General features: G+C 44.7%; 1 protein-coding gene across 13 annotated transcripts in view; it reads left to right on the forward strand.

The window, feature by feature from the left end:
- The window catches only part of EPHB1 (EPH receptor B1), a 362275-nt gene that overhangs the window by 114431 nt on the left and 226078 nt on the right, over positions 1–21766 (forward strand). For all 13 annotated transcript variants that reach the window (XM_059730782.1, XM_059730781.1, XM_059730783.1 and 10 more), the window contains one exon: positions 13396–13460. In XM_059730782.1, the coding sequence (XP_059586765.1) occupies positions 13396–13460 (65 nt within the window). The remainder of the gene's footprint in view (positions 1–13395; positions 13461–21766) is intronic.

The following is a 21766-nucleotide window of genomic DNA, read 5'->3' on the forward strand; positions in this document are numbered from 1 at the left end:
CTAAATAAACCCAGTTCCCTCAGCTTCTCCTCAGGAGTCATATCCCCCAGCCCCCAAACCATTTTTGCCCTCCACTGGACTCTCTCCAATTTGTCCACATCCTTTCTTCAGAACTGGACACCGGATTCCAGATGTGGCCTCACCAGTACTGCATAGAGGTGAATAATCACTTCCCTTGACCTGCTGGCAACACATCTACCAATGCAGCCCAATATGCCATTAGCCCTCTTGGGAACAAGGGCACACTGTTGGCTCATATTAAGCTTATTGTCCACTGTAACCCCCAGGTCCTTTTCTGCAGAGCTTCTGCCCAGCCAGTCTGCCCGCAGCCTGTACTTGTGCATAGGATTGTTCCTTCTTAAGTGCAGGACTTTGCACTTGTCCTTGTTGAATTTCATGACATTTCTTTTGGCCCAGTCCTCCAATTTGTCTAGGTCACTCTGAATCCTAGCCTTACCCTTCGGCATATCCACTGCTCCCCCCAGCTTGGTGTCATCTGCAAAGTTATTGAGGGTGCACTCCATCCCATCTTCTAGGTTGTTGATGAAGATGGTGAACAAAAGTGACCCCTGGGGCACTCCTCTTGATAATGGCTGCCAACTAGACCTTGAGCCATTGATTAATACCCTCTGAGCCTGATACTCCAGCCAGTTTTCTGTTCACCTTACAGTCCATTCATCCAGCCCATACTTCCTTACCTTGCCTGCGAGAACGTTGTGGGAGACCGCATCAAAAGCCTTGCTAACGTCAAGGTACGCCACAGACCAAGTCACATCATAATGGAAGGCAATCAGGTTGGTCGGGCATGACTTGCCCTTGGTGAATCCATGCTGACGGTTCTCAATCATCTCCTTCTTTAAGTGCTTCAAAATGGATTCCTTGAGGACCTACTCCATGATTTTTCCAGGGACTGAGGAGAGACTGACTGGTTTGTAGTTCCCTGGATCCTCCTTTTTCCTCTTTCTTAAATATGGGCACTGTTTGCCCTTCTCTAATCATCCAGGACCTCTCCTGATTGCCATGAGTTTTCAAAGATGATGGCCAGTGGCTCTGCAGTCACATCAGCCAACTCCCTCAGCACCCTTGGTCTGGTGATCTATAGCAGACCCCCACCGCAACATCATCCTTGTTGCTCTCCCCTGTGGCTTTAACCCAGAGACTTTAAACAGGCCAGTCTCCAGTTTTGTACTGGAGCTCTGACCAATCATACAACGCTTTTACAAGTGAGGCTCCAACACTTTTCTCGATATTCCTTACTATGATGCTATATCAGACCACCAACAAGCTTCCAGTCAGAGTGGAGATAAAATACCAAATGGACGGTAAGCTATTTAACCTCACCTGACTCCGAGTCAAAATCAAGACCATCCTAACCTCAGTCATCGAGCTCCAGTATCCTGATGATGCTGTAGTGCGTGCTCATTTGGAAGCAGACTTTGAGGTAATTATCAACATCTTTACCAAGGCATACGAAAAAATAGGACTGATGCTTAACAGTCAGAAAACTGAGGTTCTCCTTCAATAAGCTCGTAATGAACAATGCCCAGCTCCACTAATTCAGATTCATGGTGAGATTCTGGAGAAAGTTGAGTATTTCCTATACCTCGGAGGCCATCTCTCGCAGAAGGCTGACATCAACAAAGAAATCCAACATCACCTCAGAAGTGCAAGTGCAGCTTTCAGACACCTAAGGAAACTGGTGTTCAAAGATTGTAATATCAGATCTGAAACCAAGCTTGTGGTTTATCAAGCAGTCATGATCCCCACTTATTTTATGGAGCTGAGACATGGACCACATACAGGAGATACCTCAAGTTGCTGAAGAAGTACCATCAACACTGTCTGCAGAAGACCTTTGAATCCATTGGGAAGACAGAAGTACCAATATTAGCATCCTCTTGCAAGCAAACATCATGAGCACGAAGGTGATGATCATTTGACAGCAACTTTGCTGGGTCAGCCAAGTCATCCGGGTGTCTGACTCCAGATTGCAGAAGCAAGTTTTATTCTCCCAGTTCAGTCAAGGTATATGCTCAGGAGGATGGCAGAGAAAGTGCTTCAAGGACATCTTCAAGGCCAGCTTGAAAAAATGCAACATCAACATCAACTTGTAGGAGACAATTGACCAGAACTGCTCCAAATGGAGTAAGAGTCTGCTGCAGGGATTTCAGTTCTTTGAAACCTTATGCTGACAACTGGAGATGGAAAAGTGGGAGTGGCAGAAACAGCATGTCATACATCAAATCGAGAACTTGGAGCCACCCGCCCTGCATGGAAATACATGCCCAAATTGCAACAAAGTCTGTTAATCCCCGATCAGCCTCATTGGCCATCTTGGGACCTGCAGATAAAGCAATCAAAGAAGACAATCATCCCTGATTGCGAGGAACTGCCAATGATTAAATTATACTAGCTTACCTTCAATTACTCTGACGCTGCTCATGCTACCCCATCCATCACCTCTGCATCCCATCTAACTCTGCAGAACCTTTTTCAGGGAAAGTCAGGAGAAGAAATGCAAGCATGGCAAGGTTACTTGCTGCTCTTGGGAGCAAGCAAACGCTCCCCAACACCCCTCCTTTCTAACCAATTTGTGTCTGGAACGTGAGAATAACATCACAGATGGATATTCTTTTCCACAAAGAGTATGTTCGTGCATTCTAATTGCTGGCATCTTTACTTGTTACTGGTGTAATTGTGAGTAGACGTTTGTTTTTGTATTGATAATTAGGCAGTGGAACAGATGGTGAAGGCTTAGTTTAAAGTAATGTGTCCATTAAAGAAAATCTACTGTATACAGCTGAAGATTCTTCACTCTAACAGAACTTAAGTTTCTCTAACAGAGTTCCTCTTTCCCTAACAAGGGCTCCAGCCACTCCAGCATGGTCAGTAGGCCTGTGCAAAGTGGCTAGTATTCGTTTCGGATTTGGATTCAGATTTGGCCGATTCAGGGGAGAGCAGTTTGATTCGGTGATTTGAATCACTGTCTTGAATCAATTCGGCCGAATCTGATTTGGAGATTCGGCTGCTGCTGAATAGGCTGAATCTCCAAATCAGCCCCATCATCTCCCAGCCCCAGCCCACCCCCCCCCCCCCCCCCCCCCCATGGCTGTCCCATCTGGCCTCAGCTCCTGGCTCTTTAAAAAAAAAAAAAAAAAAAAAAAGTCCTGGCTCACTGGCGCCTGCCAGGTGGGTGGGAGGTGGGGGCAATCCTTGCTGTCCCTCACTGCTCTGCACTGCATGGGGAGCTCTGCCACGAACCGCTAGAAGCCCCAAGGCTGCTGCAGGAGCTGGTAAGTGGGGGCTTTTTTTTTTTTTTTTTGAGCTGGGCCAGGTAGGGCGGCCATGGGGAGAGGGAGGGCTGGGAGAGCAGGCAGGGGTCCGGGGGCACTCAGGGGGGCTGGGGGAGCAAGCAGGGGATGGGGCCTGGCAGGGGTCTCCCCATGGTTTCCTCCTCCAGCCCCCCTCCCCCACCCCCTACTTACCAGAATAGAGTCCAGGTTCCTGCTGCAACGAGTGGGGGCTGCCCGAATCTCTGAAGCTCTCTGCATCTTTTTTTAATCAATTTGGAGAGCTTTGGATTGATTCAGACCTTTTAATTGGTCTCCTGATTCAATTCGGATTCAGAGATTCGGCCGCCGAATCTCCTCTGAATCGAATCAGCACCTGAAGCTTCATACAGCTCTAATGGTCAGTTTTCTCTGATGAAAACTCAGGTCACTAAACATGGGCTTGCTTGCTTTCAAGTGAATATGCTGAGAGACCCATTAGAACAGGATATTCAGGATGGTGGGAGCACATTGTGCAGCTGCTGTTTCTTGTGTCCTTGTCATAAACTAGGTATTTTTCCAGAATCATGCACAAGTGATGGCTCTTTTCATTGCTGCAGTGAGGTCCGCCTTCATGCAGGTCTCACCAAGGAGTCGGAAAACAAGCATGCACTCTGTAGTCTGCGCTTTACTGTACTGTTTGAGAATACAGATGCAAGGTGAATCCTTAACAAAGCGGTTCAGTCCTAGTAGGCAGCATCACCGAATTAGCTCTGGGCTGCACAGGAAGGGGGCTGGTAGGGAGAGCAGGGATAGGCAGATGGGAATGTAAATAGAATAGAATAATGGACCCAGGTCTGCTGGCCTTGGGATCCCACTGGTGCTGAACCTTTGTTGAGGTATGAGAAGGGTCTTCACCCTTCTTTCCTTGTCCCTTTTGATGGGAGATCTCTTCAGCATGTTGCCTCTGCACTTGGGGTGAGTCCTCTTAATGTTCTTTATAAGATGTCCATTTTCATAACATCTAAGACATCTAAGACATTTTTCTGGAGTAGACAGCTTGGGGGGTGTGGGTGGAAGATGGACTTTGGGAGGGCTGTCTTCATTTCTGGTTTTGGTATGAGTTTCCTGTTGCAGAAGTGATGACGGCAGGATCTTTGTCATGAGATCTCAGCAAACTGACTCCCTTTTAGATTTCTGTTGTGAGAAGAAGTCATCAGAGGTGCGAAGAGGAAGTCTTGGAACAAGGAGAGAGCATTGCAGTGAGGGAAGTCCTTTGTCCCCTCCAGAAAGTTTGAGTAATTCAAATAAGCTTTGAAATGAGCACCTTTGCCTTCCTGATTTGCTTCAAACTTGCAATTCTAGAGTTTTTGAGCCATGGTGATAGAGACTAAGGAGAGAAGGGGTTATAGCTGCATCAGTGAAAACCTCAGGGAGCATTTACTCTGGGTGAAGCCACTGTAGATGGCTGGAAACCTATGATGAAGTGAAATTAGTGTTCCTATAAATGTATGAAATCCAGCTGGAATAGCAGCTCAGGGTGTGTCAAGCCTACTAGGAAACATATCTTACCTGTACTGGAAAATAACATTATACAGAACATCCAATTAAAGAGATTTATTGAACACTGCAGGGACTTAGAGATATTATTTAAGGGATAAATTTTGCCGCAGGGGTCGTCCCATTGATTTAGAGCTACAACAGCATGCATGATGTCGATTTCATACAACATGGCTTATAATATTGTACCAGTTCTAGGAGGTGTAGAATGAGTATGCAACAAATAGCTCAACTTTAAGCTGCTACACATGTCTAGGGTTTGGCAATTGTTTCCATTCTTTACAGTGACATAATGCGTTAGTTGCATAGGCTGTATACATATTATTTCTGATACCTTGCTGTTGTATGAGCATCAGCCACATTTTAATCACTTGCAACGTATTATAATAAACATTAAAAGTGCCCTATGTACCCAAATACATGATCTAAGAACCTTGTGGAATCCAGTAAGATGGATATTTAAAAGGCCGTATATTTATCAAGAGTGTAAGTTTGTCGGGGGAAAGTCCCATGTTATATGGAAGCGTAGTACCTAGCACAGTGAGCCTCATTTCTGATTAGGGTTTCTGTACGTTTGCTGCCAGTACAAAATAATGAGTAATAGAAATGTATGATTTCTAGGGTTACAGAATATATCATTCAGAGTGTTTCTTTACCTTGAGCACACATTGTTATAATACACCACCTGATGTTTCAGGTTAGGCTTTGATGCTGCAGTTAAAGACCTTTTGCCTTTCCATTCCAAAGCCTCAGCCTCCTGTGCAATGTGGTGGAAAGGGATATTTAGGATACACTAGGGTAGGATATGCTAATGGATTTCCAATAAAGAAAACACAAGTAACAGCTGAAAGGGAGTTACGAGGAACCCTGCAGTCTAGAAATTTTCCAAGATTTCCTTAAAAATTAAATACAGAGCAGCCTAGTTGGTGTTAACTAGTTCTGCATAATTAAGCTGGACAGATAACTTGATGTGTACTTACTTTGTTTTCTGCTGGTTGACTTTCATTCTTTTTCTGCTCCTCCTTTTCTGAGGGTAGGAAGCGCGATGAAGATGCTACATTATAGATTGCCTGCAATTTAGCAGGTGAAGATCTCGAAAGATGAGATATGTAGGGCACAAGCCTTTACTAGCTTAGCACGTTAATTTGCTCTTTGGCTTGATACTTTTAAGCATCCCCTATGGCGTTAGTTCTGGCAAAACTTCAGCTTTTGTTGTTGCCTGTATGAAAGTATGGCACCTTCTTGGTTTCCATCTGATACAGATTAGTTGAGTAAAATGTCTTGTCTGCAGCTTTTGGACTGTTTAGCTTTGTTTTAAGCAGTCTTATTTCCATGCGACTCTCAGGCAGGACTGGGAAGACACCTGCCTGCTATATTTGCTCCACCTGTTCTGTGAAGTGAATGCGGAGCCACATCCTGGAAGTTTGGAGGAGAAGAGAGTGCATTTCTCGCGGTTACTCTCTTGTGCGTGCGCTAGAAACAGAAGATAGCTAGTCACTCTCGAGGGACCTGGGAGATTGATTCAGTCTTTTCTTGATTTGGAAGCTATTAAAGAACTTCCCTGTAGGGGTCCTGACACTGTGACTTTCGTGATCTTAATGGGATTACATGCTGACCTGCAGTTGCAGTTGTCAACTTCTCAGACTGTTATTAGACATGTGAAAAGGACAAAAAAATAGGGAAGAGCTATAAAAAGGAGCAAACGGATGGCCTGAAAGGGAGAGGAGAGGTGAGAATCAAAGTTTAGGTGACAGTAAACCGAGGGAGATGCTGCTTTCAGACAGGGAGAAAGGGAACGGCATGAAAAGAGGAATGAGGGAACAACAAGTGAGAGTGTGAAAACAACATGGAAGGGATGGGGAGATGGCTTTGAGGCTTCCTGTCTGATTAATGATGGTCAGGCTGTGATCCATTGTAATTCCCTCATTAGCAAGCCAAGAAAAGTAATTTTACAATGGCCCCTGACCGCCTCCCCCTTCCCTCCTGTCCCCCGCTCTTCTCCAAGTGATTGATTGCCTCGGTGCTGTGCGTGTCTTGTCCGATGTGCCATGGAGGTGGGGGCCTAGTGAGTAAGACATTTTCATGTGCCCCCTTAGAGAGAGCCGCCTCCTGGGCAGCCTGGTACATGGCTGTTTTATGCCTTCTGAAGCATGTGGTTATTCACAACCTGCTATTTTGCATCTAGATGGTAATCACGAGTTCAGGTTCTGAGTATCTGTATGTGTAGCTATCTGAATAGTAGAAAAGCCTACACAACCTCACAGAAATACAGCTACAAGTATTTCAGCAGCAGATTGCTCCCAGCTGATGGTTTTATTTACACGTGGCCCTGGCAGGAATGTAGTCCTGTACAACTTTTTCTTTCCAAAAAGACTCTTGTGACATGGCTGGTGAAATAGTGGAGAGAGGGGGTTGGGTTTCAGGAGAGAGCTTGCTCTGTGTGATCCCAGGGGGTCAGCAATGCAAGCTGGGGCTAGTCTGCTACCTCATGAACTTTCTGGCCTCAGCATCCTTAGCAAAGGTCTCTCTTACAGCTCTGCCTGCCTGCTGCATCACTGATTTGCTAGAGATAGGACCCTGGTTGGGAGGAACCCCTTAGGCCTTGAGCATGGGGTTGGTGGAGTCCTTTTCACCAAGGTGGAAGCCCATGATCCCTGCAAGATATGCATTTGCATAAGAGGGAGGCTAAGAAAACTTTGCTGTCTCTCTCCTGCCCCCAGCAGCGCACCATTCCTGAACACTATTTCTTAAGAAGAGAGTCTCTTGCAAAATCACATCAAGAAGACCTCCATTACTTGGCAGTTCCAGCTCAATATTCCACAGATGCAGCTTTTTCTCCTGAGATGAGAGCTGTGTAATTTGGCACATGTGTGACCCTTGACTAGGCAACATCCTCCCCTGCCTGGGAGAGGCCTGTTTGGGGTCAGCCTCTAATCCACTGTCTGCAGAAGCTATTCATCCGCCATAAATGAATAGGTCCGAGGAGACCGAAGAGACTAACGGAAAGAACCCTGCAGTAAGAGAACCAAACACTCATTTGTCATGTTGGAGCAGAGCGGTGTGACAGGCTGCTGCTGCTAACACTAATCCCCCCGTGTATTACAGTCATGCACCGCGGCACAGATAAGAAAGTCGAGCTCCGAAGAAGAGGATGCGAACCTCCCCCTTGTCACTGCAGAGTCTGATGGGCAAAAGCAAAACATATTTGTTAACAATGATGATTTTTTTTTTTAACTGCACGAGTCAACAGTTTTGAACAATGTCAAATGCTGCCAAGTTCTAACAGTCAGGGCATTGCAGAAGTCAGTGCAAAGGAAGCACCTTACTGGCCGAAGTTTATCAAAAGTACATTCCAGTGTCAGAGCACCGCCAAAAAAAGCACTCCGGGGAAGCCAGTTATAAGTGTGTTGAACTGCTGCACAGGAAGGGAGATGATGGAGTGAAAATCTTTTCTAAATAAACACTTGTTAAAAGTGCCTTTCCTGTAATTGAACACAGCCAGACTATATATTAAAAGAAGGAAAGAGAGGAATTATGGGTAAATGAGAACAATCTTTGCGGACATAAGTTAGCAGAGTTATTCATTTCCTTATTTACCACGGAGTGTAGGGAGGTTGGTCTAGTGGATAGGAACTCAAGAGATCTGGGTTCAGGTTCCCATTCGGACACACATCTCTGGTGTGACTTCCTTGGACAAGGAACTTTAATCTGCCTCGGGCTTCTATTCCCCATTGTGTGGGCCGGGGGCGAGCCGGGCCTGTCTTTGTGCACGCGGGCTGTGGCCAGCAGCCCGGGCACGCGGGGCCGGAGAAAACCGTGGCGCGGCAAGGTACGCGCGAGCTAGAATTAGTCACAGAGGCATAGTGATTGATTGAAAAGATTATTTACTTACACCCAAGATGGTCACGGTGTAGGCTGGACACTTTTCCAGGTGCAGCTCCGCTTAAATCCTCGTTGGAGGACTCTGACAAACTCGGTTCTTTGGCCCCGGAGTTGTAAGGCTCCGCGGGTTCGGCAATTCTTTCCTCACGGAGTGGCTGAATCTCCGTGGGTTTTGTTCGGTTCCCAGGTCCCCGGAGCTGTTAAGACTCCGTGGGTTCGAAAATTGGGTATATAGGATAGGGATACGTCTAGGATTGCGCTCGGCGACGGGGAGAGGTCAGAGGCTGTTTAGACCTCTGTTGCCTGCTTAAGAAAGGCGCGTTGGGTCTGCAAGGGTCCACATCGCTTAGAGATCTTCACACAGCGCGAAGTCTCCTCCTCCTGGCGAGTTCTGTATCTCTCCAGTTTTCCTCTCTCTCCGACTTGGGCGGAAAGTACCCAAGCCTTTTGTACGGCTAGCAAGCCAATAGCTAGCCACCACGTATGCCTACATTTAGAACCGGCCAATAATGTGGCGCGAATCCAAATACAAATGGCGGGAACTCCTTTGCACCGTGCATCTCTGAGATGCAAAAGAAATGCACCATGCAAAGAAGCTGCAAATTGGTGGGAAATTCCCCGTTGCACCGGAGTTCTCTCCCGCAGCAGAGAACTCCACCATGCAAGGAAACTGTAATTTTAACGGGAACATAATTTAGCGTTGCCGAAGCACACACAAACAACAAATCACAACTTTGGGTTGTGACACCCATCTCTGAATTAAGGCTGACACTTTAACTCATAAGGCTGTTGTGTAGATAAAATACATTAATAATTATGACGCATTCAAGTACCACAATAGGTGCCCAAGGTAGGGAGATGCCTAGCATGGAAGGCTGGGTTCCATTTCCAAGGCTCAGCACTTACTTCTGCATGTTCATTTATGCATTGGCACACCCACCTGTTTATTTGAATGATTCCAGTAAGGATTAATGACTATTTAATGAGGTGTATGGCAGTCCGTGCAGATGCATGCTTGCGAGGGAGGAAATCATATTTGTAATTTGTGCAAACACAGGGCCCTTCGCGAAGCCCCCTTTTTGTAGAGGAGCTTAAGGCTGACCTGTGTTGATAGCGAAGTGTGTTAAAGGATGCGGGGCGGTAGAATTGTGTAGGTAGCTGACTTAAGCAGTACACATGAGGAGCTTGGAAACCCAGGCTCTGGGGTTGCCAAGTACTCGAGCTATATTGTCAGGCATGTGAGTGAATGGGAATTCAGTAAGAGGGACTGAAGCACATCTCTCCAAAAGTGCGTTTTTTGACCTGCATTAAGTCATAGATAAAACATGTTGGATAAGGTCCCAGCAGTTTATAAACTAAGAAAGAAATTTAAAAATAGCCCTGGCTCTGTTGACTTTCTTGTCACAGAATAAGGGAAAAATAGGGCTGGAAGGGGCCTTGGGAGGTCATCTAGTCCAGTTGTTGTTCCCCCTTCCTCACCACCCCAGTTCAAGGTGGGCCCATCCCTATATAAATCACTTGGAAACTTCTAATGAAGGAGATTCCACAACTTCTTTCCTTTCTCTTTTTACATTTTTTCCACTGGCCAGATTACCTGCTACTATTCTTTCAGTCAAGTCAGTCCCAAGGCTGCAGCGATCATTGGGGCACCTTAGATGCTGTAACAACCCACCTCCACTTCAATTAGGTTAGTTGAGTTGCTTTGTATCATCGGTAATTCTTTGGGCAGAGCTGGTGGTGCCCATCTCCTCCTGGTACAGATGGCCGTTGGCTTGCAAGTGAGCTCATCTACCCTTTAACAAGTCTTGTTTTTAGTCCTGCTGGGTGTCCACATGTCCTTCTCACCCAGGCTAGCCTGGGGCGGGTGCTGGTTTAGTCGCCAACAGCCCAACCATGGTTTACTGGTTTACATGGTACCAAGAGAGGCCTGGTCTGACGAGGACTATTTTTTCATTTTTTAAAAATTATCTCCCTTCTTCCCCCCTGATCCTCCACCTATTTTTTAAATCCATTTGAGCTCCTGTTAACTCTTACAAACCAGATTCTGATACCCTTTCCACCCTACCTGTGGCTCTTTCCATTAGTGTGGCTTTTGGCAGCATTACACCTGCTGCTTTGGCTTCCCACCCACTGCCCCCACCAGGTCTGCGGTGGTGATTTTCCATCTCTCCTCTCTCTTGGATTTGGTTGTCTCTCCTCTGTCCCTCAGCACACATCCTCAGAGTTGTGTGTATCCTACTTCTCAGCCCTGCCACTTCTCACCATTTCAGCATGAGTCACGCAGTTGTAAGTGTTTTTTGGAAAGCTGCTAGTAGCTGTGACTGTGTTGGCCATTGATAGTTTGCAGGGTAAGTCCAAAGGGAACAACATACTTTGACTTGATGACATCTACAGCTTGACTTACTGAAGTAAATTTTGGATCTCTGCTGCGGTAAGAGGCAGGGCCATAAGCAATATTGTGTTCCCATATTCACAGGGAGAGGCCCAGTATTTCAGGCCTCAAGTTGGGCTGATCAAGGCTTAGGTCTCTGCTCTCCTGCAAACTCCCTATGTGGCCCTGGGCAAGTCAGTCTGCTGCTCTGGTCCCCACCCAGGGGAAGAAAGGAAAAATACATTAAGAGTTTGTAAGGCACCTAGGTATTGTGGTAATGGGGCCATATAACTACCTAACAAAGATGCAGTGATTGCAAGGAGAGTTTTGATACAAACTAGACATTGAGATACACCACTAATCTCTGAACCTTTTTTCTGTGCTTAGTTTGGGTGGGATTCCTTATCTTTCTTATGCTACTCACTTCACTTTCACCTCTCTAGGACCTGGGGCTAATCAGCAGCACTTACGAAGAGGGAATGTGAAACATTAGTCAAGGGAGGCTGAGTGGAGGTTGCTGGTCAGATTGCTGTAACCTCAATTCCCTGAGCAGCTAGCAAAAGGATGGGTGGAAAGATTAATATTTCCTACTTGTGATGGCTGGAATGCTCACGGAGAGATTAGACACAACAGCATTTGGATTATTCGTTTAATTGTACTCATTTTATTTCCCACCCATTCATTTTTCTGGCTCCTCCTGTTTATCTTTCCAGTCTTCATTTCCTCATATTGATATGACCGTGGAGTACAAATTTCTTGGGGAGAAAGTGCTGACTTTTTAGGCACATTAGATGGTATCTGGACTATAAAGGAAAAATCTGACTGAGCAAAAGGGGTGGTTGGGAAGAGTCAGTTAGCCAAGACATGAGTGACAAATTTCTTTTCACATTTAGTAGAGACATAGGAACCAAGCAAATTAATCTGTGCGTCTGCCTTACTGCAAACAAATAAATAAAACCTGAAGGATTTTTCCCATCTGTCTGTATATATTGTCATTATCACTATTATTTTTACTCACATAAAAGAAGGACAGGGAAAATATTAGCTGCATTACAGCTTTTTACTATTTTCCCAAAAAATCCTCCATAAAAAAAACAAACAAACCATTCCAAAACAAAAAAATCGCGCTCTGATGCTGTTATTTATTATTCATTTATCTGTCTGATTTTTGCCGTGTTGGATAATAAATGTATGCAACAGCTCAGTACAACGAACAGATGCCAATGCATAAAACAGGATATCCAATGTTGTTGATCAAAGCGACCAGCTGTCAGTGACTAATGCAAAGACCATAGAATTGGCTGCACTCAGTCTCCTTGTTCAGTGGGAAAAGAAACTGGATCAGTGTGTATGGGCCCACAAACAACTTGCCATAGGGTGAAAAAGGATGTTAGCTACTCTGTGATAACTGCTTTGGGTGTACACTCTCCAGTCTTGATAAATGTGTGGCAGCTTACCATGCTTTGAACTCTTACCGGAGAGTGAGAGAGTTCACGCAGGCAGCTTCAGTGCACTAGCTGACATGCTACAGGCATACCCCTTCACATACCTTCTGCAAATGTATTCATGTGCCTACACCCTGGGACTTTGCATCAGGTCTCTTTTCCTTAATTGTAACAATGTAGCTAGAATTTTGTGCATTTTAGTCGGGGCCTTCTAGAAGTACCTTCTCACACTAACAATCTTTTATAGGTAAAATAAGCTTCTATTTCTTTAGGCTGTCAACTCAAATTCAGAGGTAGTGTTTTAGGAGAATGGTTTTCAAGCTTTTTTTTTTATTTGTGGACCCCTTTGGAAATTTCAAATGGAGGTGGGGACTCCATTGAATTGTAAGTGTGAGTATTCACATGCTTTTGATTGATTGTAATTGGCTTTCATGGACCCCTTAGACAGTCTGCAGACCGCTGAGGGTCCACAGAGAACAGGTTGAAAACCATGGCTCTAAGACAAGGGGTAAGGTGGGGTGCTAGATTTTGCTTACAGTAGGTCTGGTCCTGAGTCTTTACTCTGGATTGCATCTGATTGATTTCCTGGGGAGGATTGCCTGAGAAACAGGAAAGTCTCTCCACGGATGTACTCTGTGAAGAATATGGACTTCAGCAGCTGTTCAGTGTATTGGGGGATTCACTGTATTATTTCTAAAGAGCTCCAAGAGTCTGATCTCGCACCCACTGAAGTCAGTAAGAGGTTTGTTATTGATATTAATATGTGCAGAATCAGACTCCCAATGCACTTGCAGTATGCTTGTAATTTTGTTCTAAATATCTAGAGTGCTAGTAATTCATTTATTTCGATTCCCTTATGTGTCCTCAGAAACCTTGATGGATACCCGGACGGCTACAGCTGAGCTAGGCTGGACTGCAAATCCTTCTTCAGGGGTAAGTGGATGTCAAAAAATTCTTGTCTTTTTTTGCACATTTATCACGTTACAGGTTTTATGCTCATTTTCCTGAAATGCTGATATGACTCTCAAGCCTTTTTTTTTCTTGGCAAGAGCTGCCTTTGGCCCACAACAAAAATACTCGTGGAACTGCATCAAGAAAAAGGGATTTCTCCATCTTTACACAAAACTAGGGAAAATCCCCAAATTTTGCATATTTTGTTCTGAATGTAAAAGAAATTGCATTCCCTTGTCCAAGCATCTGATGACCTGTGAATCCTAAGGTGAATTTCCCCCAGTTATGCACCTCAGTGTGATGTGGCCAGGATTACCCCAATTGCCCCTCCTGATACCCAAACCCATTTTGGGGGAATGACTCCCTGATGGAAAGTTGTTGTATCTGCTGTGCCTCTCCTGCTGTAAACCCTCTACAAATTCTTTGCCATCATGCACACGCACGCAGTGGGGGCAGGTAGGACATTCCTGGCATGTTTTCAGTCAGCTGCAAAGCAGTGATCTTCACCCACTTCTGAGAATTGGCTTTGTGGAACATGCTTTTGCTCTGCACGGCTGTTTTGCCTACTCACTCTCAGATGGTACCAGCCCCCACTGGTCCCACATTCTGATGACACACAGCATGTGGCCAGGAAGAGGTTATCTTTCAAAAAACAGCCGCACAGTGGAAGAGGATTTGATTTTATGTATATGTATGTATTTATTATTTTTCTGTAGAACCTAATGCTGAGAGTTGTGGCATTGCAATGCACTTGGCAAAGCAGTGAGTCAGGTTCTGCTGGTGTACTAACCATGTAGAAACCACACAGCAGTGAGCGTGTGGCTCACGTATAGTTTATGAGCATCAGAATCTGTTTTACTGTGGGAGGGAAGGTTGACTCATAAACAGGGAAAAATGCAAGACGGGGGCTGGAGAAATGGGGAGAAGATGAGAAAAAAATGCATTGTGAGGGACTAGGGGGTAGAGAGAGAACATGGAGCACACGAGGACAGTGGGCTGGAAATTGTGCCCCTGTAGCCTTTTACCCTTTGCCAGGAGCCAAGAAGATGGAGCGGGATTCCCAGCAAGTAAGCGTAACAGAAGGCTGCTGTAGATAAAAGAAACTGGTGGCATTGGGTCAAAAACCAAAGCATAATGGCTCCAGAAATCTTCAACTATCATCATCTGCAGAGGAGGGAGATTTCTCAAGAGAAGAAGTGAAAAAGGAGCATCTACACATGACTGCCTGATGGTGCAAAAATAGAAAAAAAATCCCTTGGTTTCTTCTTCTAGTTCCTGAGTGGTGTTGTGAGACGCTTCAGATCTGAGGGACGCAAGGTCTTCCAAGACTTGGGCCTTGGTAGCAAAGAGAAAAAGCTTTATATGAGAGGTTGCCTTCTCTCTCTTTATCCTTGCTTTCCAACGGAAATGATCTCAAATCTGAGTCTACATATCCAGCAAAGCCTAGGAGGTCTATAATAGCTATAAAAACAAAGCAGTCTTCTCAATGATATCAAGGATAGAAGCTGCCATGGTTTCTTTTCTGTAGTAGATTGCACAGAAGATGATTTCTTCCTGAAAAAAACCCATTACAGACAAGTTTGTTGATCCAGACCAAAGAAAAATCTATGAAGTCTCCAATGCTTCTGTTGCTGATATGAAAGCGTCACTTTGGTATTGGCTCATCATTGTTTCTGGCAATTGGGTATTAGAGGCGCTGACATTATTTAGAGCTGTAGATGTTCATCATCTTTGGCCCAAAGAGTGGTTCAGAGTGGGGGTAGCCAAATGTTGACCAGCATGCTGTACCTTTTAATGTTACAAAAAAAGATACAATATAGATTTCTCTTATTTCCTACAAAAAATATTGTTACAAGACTTCATTCTTATGAGAGAAAACATTTCACCCTCTGCCATCCTTCTTCAGTGGCTACTTGTGGGTCATGTATAATTTAGCCCCTAGTCTGGAACTGATTGAGCCTGTGGAATCTTTCAGCTGCCTGAACGTCTAACAGGGGTGTAGGTTGTAGCCATGTTGGTCTAAGGACATAGGCAGACAAGGCTCTTTGGGTGAATCTGATATCTTTTATTAGATCAACCTAAATAGATTCTTTTACTGTGAGATCAGGTTGACGGTAGCCATGAACATCTGCTTTTGAATACATATCATACCTGAGATTATGGTGCAGTAGAGTTCTTCCTGAACAGTTTCTTACAGAGATGTCCATGTGAAGAGGATTCAGTCTGTGATGAGACTTGCGGTTTGTCTTTTGGTTTTGATACCCAAAGCCATATTCCTTTCTCATAGACCTAATCCCGAAGAGAGGTCTCTCTCTGGTGGGCCTCATCGTCTCCGACAAGGAAAAACATTCCACGTATAGATAAGTCCCTGAACTCACTTTCTCCTTTCCTCTTTCCAGGTAGACCATTCAGTGGAGTCCCTGTTCTCCATCCTCAATCTCTCTCTCTCTCTCTCTATACCAAAAGGCTTGTAATTAGGAAACATTAGCAGGCACAAAACAGCTTTCATACCTGGAACATCATCCATAATTGCACTCAGCAGTGCTCTTCCCTGGCTATTAATGTCACTTTTATGAAGTAATGAGGAACAAAACACCCTGAGGCACTTAAAACATCTTTTTTATACAATACGAGTCTTTGAGGAATGGAAGCATAAAATAACCTGACTCATGTTCCCCTGACAGAGAAAGTGATAGACAAAGACAGGGACAGACAGGGGAAAAAGATCCGTTAGAAAGGCGGGCATGAGCTTAATAGATAGAATAGATTGATAGAGGGTAAGGTAGAGAGAGATGCTACAGAAGAGGTGATGCTCAGGTGGGCCAGGGAATGGCTTGAGAGATGGATGGCTCCATTAGAGCAATGAACATATAAGGACAGATAGATGCTGTAGTGAAAAATCTAATATATTTTACTTAGTTATGTTGTATCTTGGTAGAGGTTTTCTTCACTGTGAACCTTTTCTGTGTTGCATTCTAGTGTGGGGTGCTTGCCGCACTAAGGGGATGCTGCAGTCACATCTCGGTATTGTTCCAGTTTCCTGAGGTTTTCTCATCTTCACAGTAGTCCTCACTAGCTTTTCAAAACCTGTTTATCTGTGACCTTACAGCCCAATTCTTATTTGGCCTTCTCTGGGGTCAGAGTTAATTTTTTTCTCTGAGGGCATTCCCAGGTGGAATCCACAAGCCTCATCATTCTGGCCAGACTTTCAGAAGTGCTCAACCGTATATTGCTCTACAAGAACACTAAAACCATTTGGACAGAGGTTTTTGACCAAATCCCCACCAAACACCAAAATAACCCAAAAGCTCTGCATATTTGGTGCATGCTAGCTGGTGGACTCCTGAAAATCTGGGCTGAACTGGGAGCTGAGCTCTTGTCCCAGACGGGCTGTATTTGCAGATTACAAACATGGCAAAAGGAATCACAAAATAAAAGCTGGTGGCAAATAAACACACCCAGCTGTGAAAGCTCCCATGAGACGGGTATAAAGCTTGAAGCATAAAGAAATGTTATTTACTACAACACGGCAAACAAAGGCATCTCTCCCAGCCTAGAGGCAGCCTGTTCCATAGGAAGAGTTTCACAAGGTGTCATGGATAATAAAGCTGTGAGAGGCTTTTAAGATTAACCTATTTGGCTTCCGACTAATTGAGATCAAAGAACCTTACTGAGTCACACCACCCAGAAACCCAAAAGTTTTGTTAGAGCAGTAGTATATCTTTTAGAAAGATACCAAGTCATGACGTAAAAACTGATATATGGCGGTGGATGTATCACCTCCCTAGAGAAGTTGTTTTGGTGGCTAATTACCTTCGCTGTTTAAAAAAAAAAAAGCCTTATATCTACTTTGCATTTGTACCGTTTCAGCATCAACCATAGGTCTTGTATTTTTTTATGTTAAATTAACAAGCTGCATCTACTAACAGAAATTGCCTCCCAGTGTGTGTACTTGTAGACTGCCATCAAGTTACTACTTAACCTTTTCTTCAGTGAACTAAAAAAGAGCCAGCTTCTTTATTCTCTCACTTTGAGTTAATTTTTCCAGACCTTGCATGGTTTTTCTAGCACCTCTCTGAAGCTTTTTTAATTTTATAACCTCTTTTTAACATGTTGACCCCAAGACTAGATACAATCTTCAAGTAATAGCTCACTGCTGTCATATATAGAGGTAATATTTTTACATGGATATAACTGGATGGTTTGTGCCCTTAAGAGGGGGGCAGCCAGCCCTGTTGAGTAACTTCAGTTGTGGAGGAGCTGCTGCTAAGGGAGTGACCCCCTGGGAACTTAGAAACCCAGCGAGGAAGGCAGAAAGAGGACTCTTAGGGAACAATTTGGAGAGAAGGAGCCAGCTGGGAATAGAACAGCCTGCTACAACAAGGGCCCAGAACCAAGGGGTTCCTTTCTGAGTGCCCACAACAAGGCGTTAAAGTTTTTTTAATTATTTGCCTATTTGTTTGCAGTGTAAAGACTGTGTTTGAGTGGGGAGGAGTGGTTTAGTTGCTCCTTCGGGGGTAAACCCACCTGCCAAAGCCAGCACACTAAGTAAGCATCTTACAAGGGACTATAGTGGTAAAATGGCAAAATCAGTTTAAATCCAGATTACATTAAGCAGGGTCTCTTCTTGCTCCCAAACATACTTAACCAGTTAAATAATATTCTTTTTAAGTACCCACCTAATGACAGCATGATCCTAATCTTTTGTTCAACAGCTCTTAATATACATGCCTGTGGCAGGTTTGTGTAATTTCCTGGTCAGGGCAGTCCCGATTCCTACAGAACAATAGCATCACGTATTCACATAAGAGGTGTCCAGGATATTCTGTAAGCTCTGTTGCCTTATAATGTCATAACTCATGTAAATAGCTTCAGCTCTTTCTCACAGCCTGGCCCTTAAGACCTATGGATGATATCCTGTCTTCACTGAAATCAACGGGGACTTTGCCATTGACATCCATAGAGTCAGGATTTTACTTTATAGGATGGTGGAACTAGTGGTGAAATGGTTTTGCTTTCACTGGAAACGTATAATGAAAATTAATTTTTTTTGTTTTGTTTTTTGCTGATGAACTAAAAATGGCAGCCTATTTTTGTTGTTGTTATTTCTTTTGATAACTGAAATTGAAACTTTTTAAGGGTTTATTTTAGTATTTTCCTGGGAACTTAAATTTATTGCCCATAACTCCTGAAAACAGGGAAAAATATTTCCTTATGGATAAATTCGTCATTATTATTAATTGCCTCAGAGTGATAAATTAACTAGATTTTATTGTGCATATTCAAATATTGTTTCAGGACTGCTGAGCTTCTGGCTTTAGGGATACCTTGTGGCTGAGAGTTCCAGGGGCTCAGTGAGTACTGGCAAAATAGTATTTCCTGTCATTGCTTTTAAATTTGCCAAATTATTGCCTTCTCCTGGTGGTGAGAGAAAGGGAGGAATAGAAGTATCTATTCCACTTTCTGATGGTTGCTTTAGAGACTAACATCTCTTTCTTGTCTAAGTCCCCACTGGAAAGAAGTTACTTTTGACAGGAATCAGGGTTTGTTATTGCAATCCCTGAGACAGAAATGGAGCTATGTAGATGGAGATATACCTGTTTACCAGACAAGAGACAGAAAGGCCTGATGGGTCAATATGATGTATAGATGCAAATATAAGGAGAGGCACATAGATACAACACAGATATGAGCTACAGAACAAGAAAGAAGAAAGAATGACAAAGGGGTAGTCGACAGAGTAGATAAGGAGACAGCTGGATATATGAACTGGTAGATAATATACCGATAAGAGACAGGTAGAGAAGAGAGATAAACCAGAAACAAGGACAGACAAAGAGGATGGGGGGAAGAGAAAATAGAGCACATGTAGCCAATTGCTGCCTCACTTTTATCTCATATGCTTCACTGAGGTTGCCTGGGTATAATCAAGAGCAATATGCATATCACAGTCATGGTGGCATATTGGATCATCCTCTTCAGATTTCCAATTGGCCTGGGCAAGTCTTATCTCCTCTCCTCACCATCTGCTCCCTCCCCCTGTCCTTCTCCATGCCCCCTCACCAAGCTGTTGCCTTTATAGTGTGCTGTTGGGAACCAGCAATACAACCTTGGCCTTTCCATTTCTAGTTGCTGGTGTTAAGTTCTGAACTTTCACCTCTCTACCCTTCCCTCAAGCCTCTTTCCCCTTCCCCTTCCCCTTCATGCTTCTGACTACTCTGCTGCTTCAGAAAAGCTCCCCTGCCATTTTTCTTCCCCCCAGTCAGAGGCTTGTTTTGCCACCTTCCATGGTTGACTGTTGGAGGAACCATCTCATCGCACCACTGGCATGTTCTTGTCTTGGTGCTGGCTTTTGCTAGCTCTAGCCCACCACTCCACGAATTTCCAGAACTGCCTCGGACTTGATTAGATGCACCTCTTCATTCTGGGTAGAATGTTAAAATCAGCTTTTTATAGGTTAGATTAGGAGCAAGAAGCAGGATTGCAATAGGATAAAACAGCCATGCATGCACTGCATGGCTTCTTTACATGGTGACATAAGTGTGACTATACTCTGAAGTATAGGAAAGATTGTGATCATTTAGAATGATACAAATGAAAGTGGTTCCCATGAAGCTGTTAACAGTTACCGTCCGAGTCTCACAAGTAACATACACCAGGGTCTGGGAAAAGATTAGGTCTCTTAAATACAACAAAACAAACCACAACAGAGTCATCTTAACTATCTGCTGGAGGCAGAACTTCTAAGTAGTTGATTTTGGGATCAGATCCTCAGCAGATGTAAATGAAAGTCCATTGGGGTCTATAGTTTGACACCACCCTAGGGTTTAAGCAGTGTATGACTAGAGAGAACATTTTGGGAGGCTAGTCCAGACATACTGCCTGTATCATTCAGATATGCTCTACTCGCTCTGTCCTATCAGGCCAAGCCTCTCTTGGTCTGCTATTGGGTACCATGTAAATCAGTACAGCCTGTTCCATGGTTGGGTGGTTGGCAACTAAACCGGAGCCCCCACCTGAGCTAGTCTGTGTGAGGAGGGCATGTGGACACCCAGCAGGACTAAAAACAAGACCTGTGAAAGGGCAGACAAGCTCCCTGTGAGTCAGTGGCCATCCATATCTGGAGAGGAGGTAGGTGCCACCAGGTCACTCTGCCCAAAGAATCACCAATGATGCAAAGCAACTCAACTGACCAGAGGGTTGTTACAGCATGTAAGTTGCCCCAATGATTGCAGCAGCCTCGAGACTGACTTGACTTGACACTATGACATATTATTTGCTTTGTTGTCCCATGGCAATTTGGGACAAGTGACAGACCTGTATGTGACATTCAATGGCTATGTTATTTCTGATGGCAGGAGCTGATTCCACGTTTCAGCTCATGAGCCCTCCAGAGCCCTGCTGCAACCAAGTGGCTTGGTAACTATGCCCAAGTGACTAGAATATAAGGGCCATATTGCTGTAATCAGGCTGTGCTCCCTTTCATTGTCTGTTAGCAGAGCTAACAGCTTCTGTATCAGCAAGGATGAAGGCGTTTGCCTCCCTGAGGGGTAAGCAATTTCTCCGGACAAGCTCAAGAATAAACGCCCAGGCGCATGTCAGCACCAAAGTGCAGTGGAGAGCACCTCCAGTGTACAGAGCCACCCACCAGCAGCTCCCCAGCCTTGTACCTACATGTTCCTTGTGGGGCAAGAATGACAGCCTGCATTCATCTGACAGCTTCAGATAATCACAGGAGTGAGGCACCAGGAGAATGACAGCTGAATAGCACAGCTACTGTTGCTATGGTTACCTGCCAAACTTTGCCCCCGGGCTTTCTCTGCTGTGTGGTGGTGGTAGCGAGGTGGGTCCCAGGGCGGGAAGGGGAGAATCCAGGGGGGCCCGGAGCCAAGAGGTGCAACAGCCCATTATACTCTCTTTAAATCTCCCAGCTGGAAGTGTTTTAAATCTCAGCAGCTACACAGAGGAACGTTGTTTTAATCCCCAGCTCCCCGTGAATTATTTAAAGGGATCTTGTTGAAACAATGAATTTGCCACTGTTAGCATGTCAACCAGGGCAGCTGCTGTTACTGCGGCTCGGGGATTCCCCTCCGGCAGGGGTGGTGCTACTCCATGCCTAGTGGCAGGCTGGGAGGGGGTGGTGTGGTTGGCTTCGTGAGTATCCAGGCTTGGAAACACGGTATATCTCAATTTCAGTGTCTCTGTTGCAGGGCCCAGCTCTCACCTCCTTCCCTGACTCACAGCCCAGTGTGGCAGCATGAACAGGGAAGTGCGTTCAGTAGCACGGG

Source organism: Alligator mississippiensis, chromosome 7 (genome assembly GCF_030867095.1).
Source record: "Alligator mississippiensis isolate rAllMis1 chromosome 7, rAllMis1, whole genome shotgun sequence".
NCBI classification, from domain to species: Eukaryota; Metazoa; Chordata; order Crocodylia; family Alligatoridae; genus Alligator; species Alligator mississippiensis.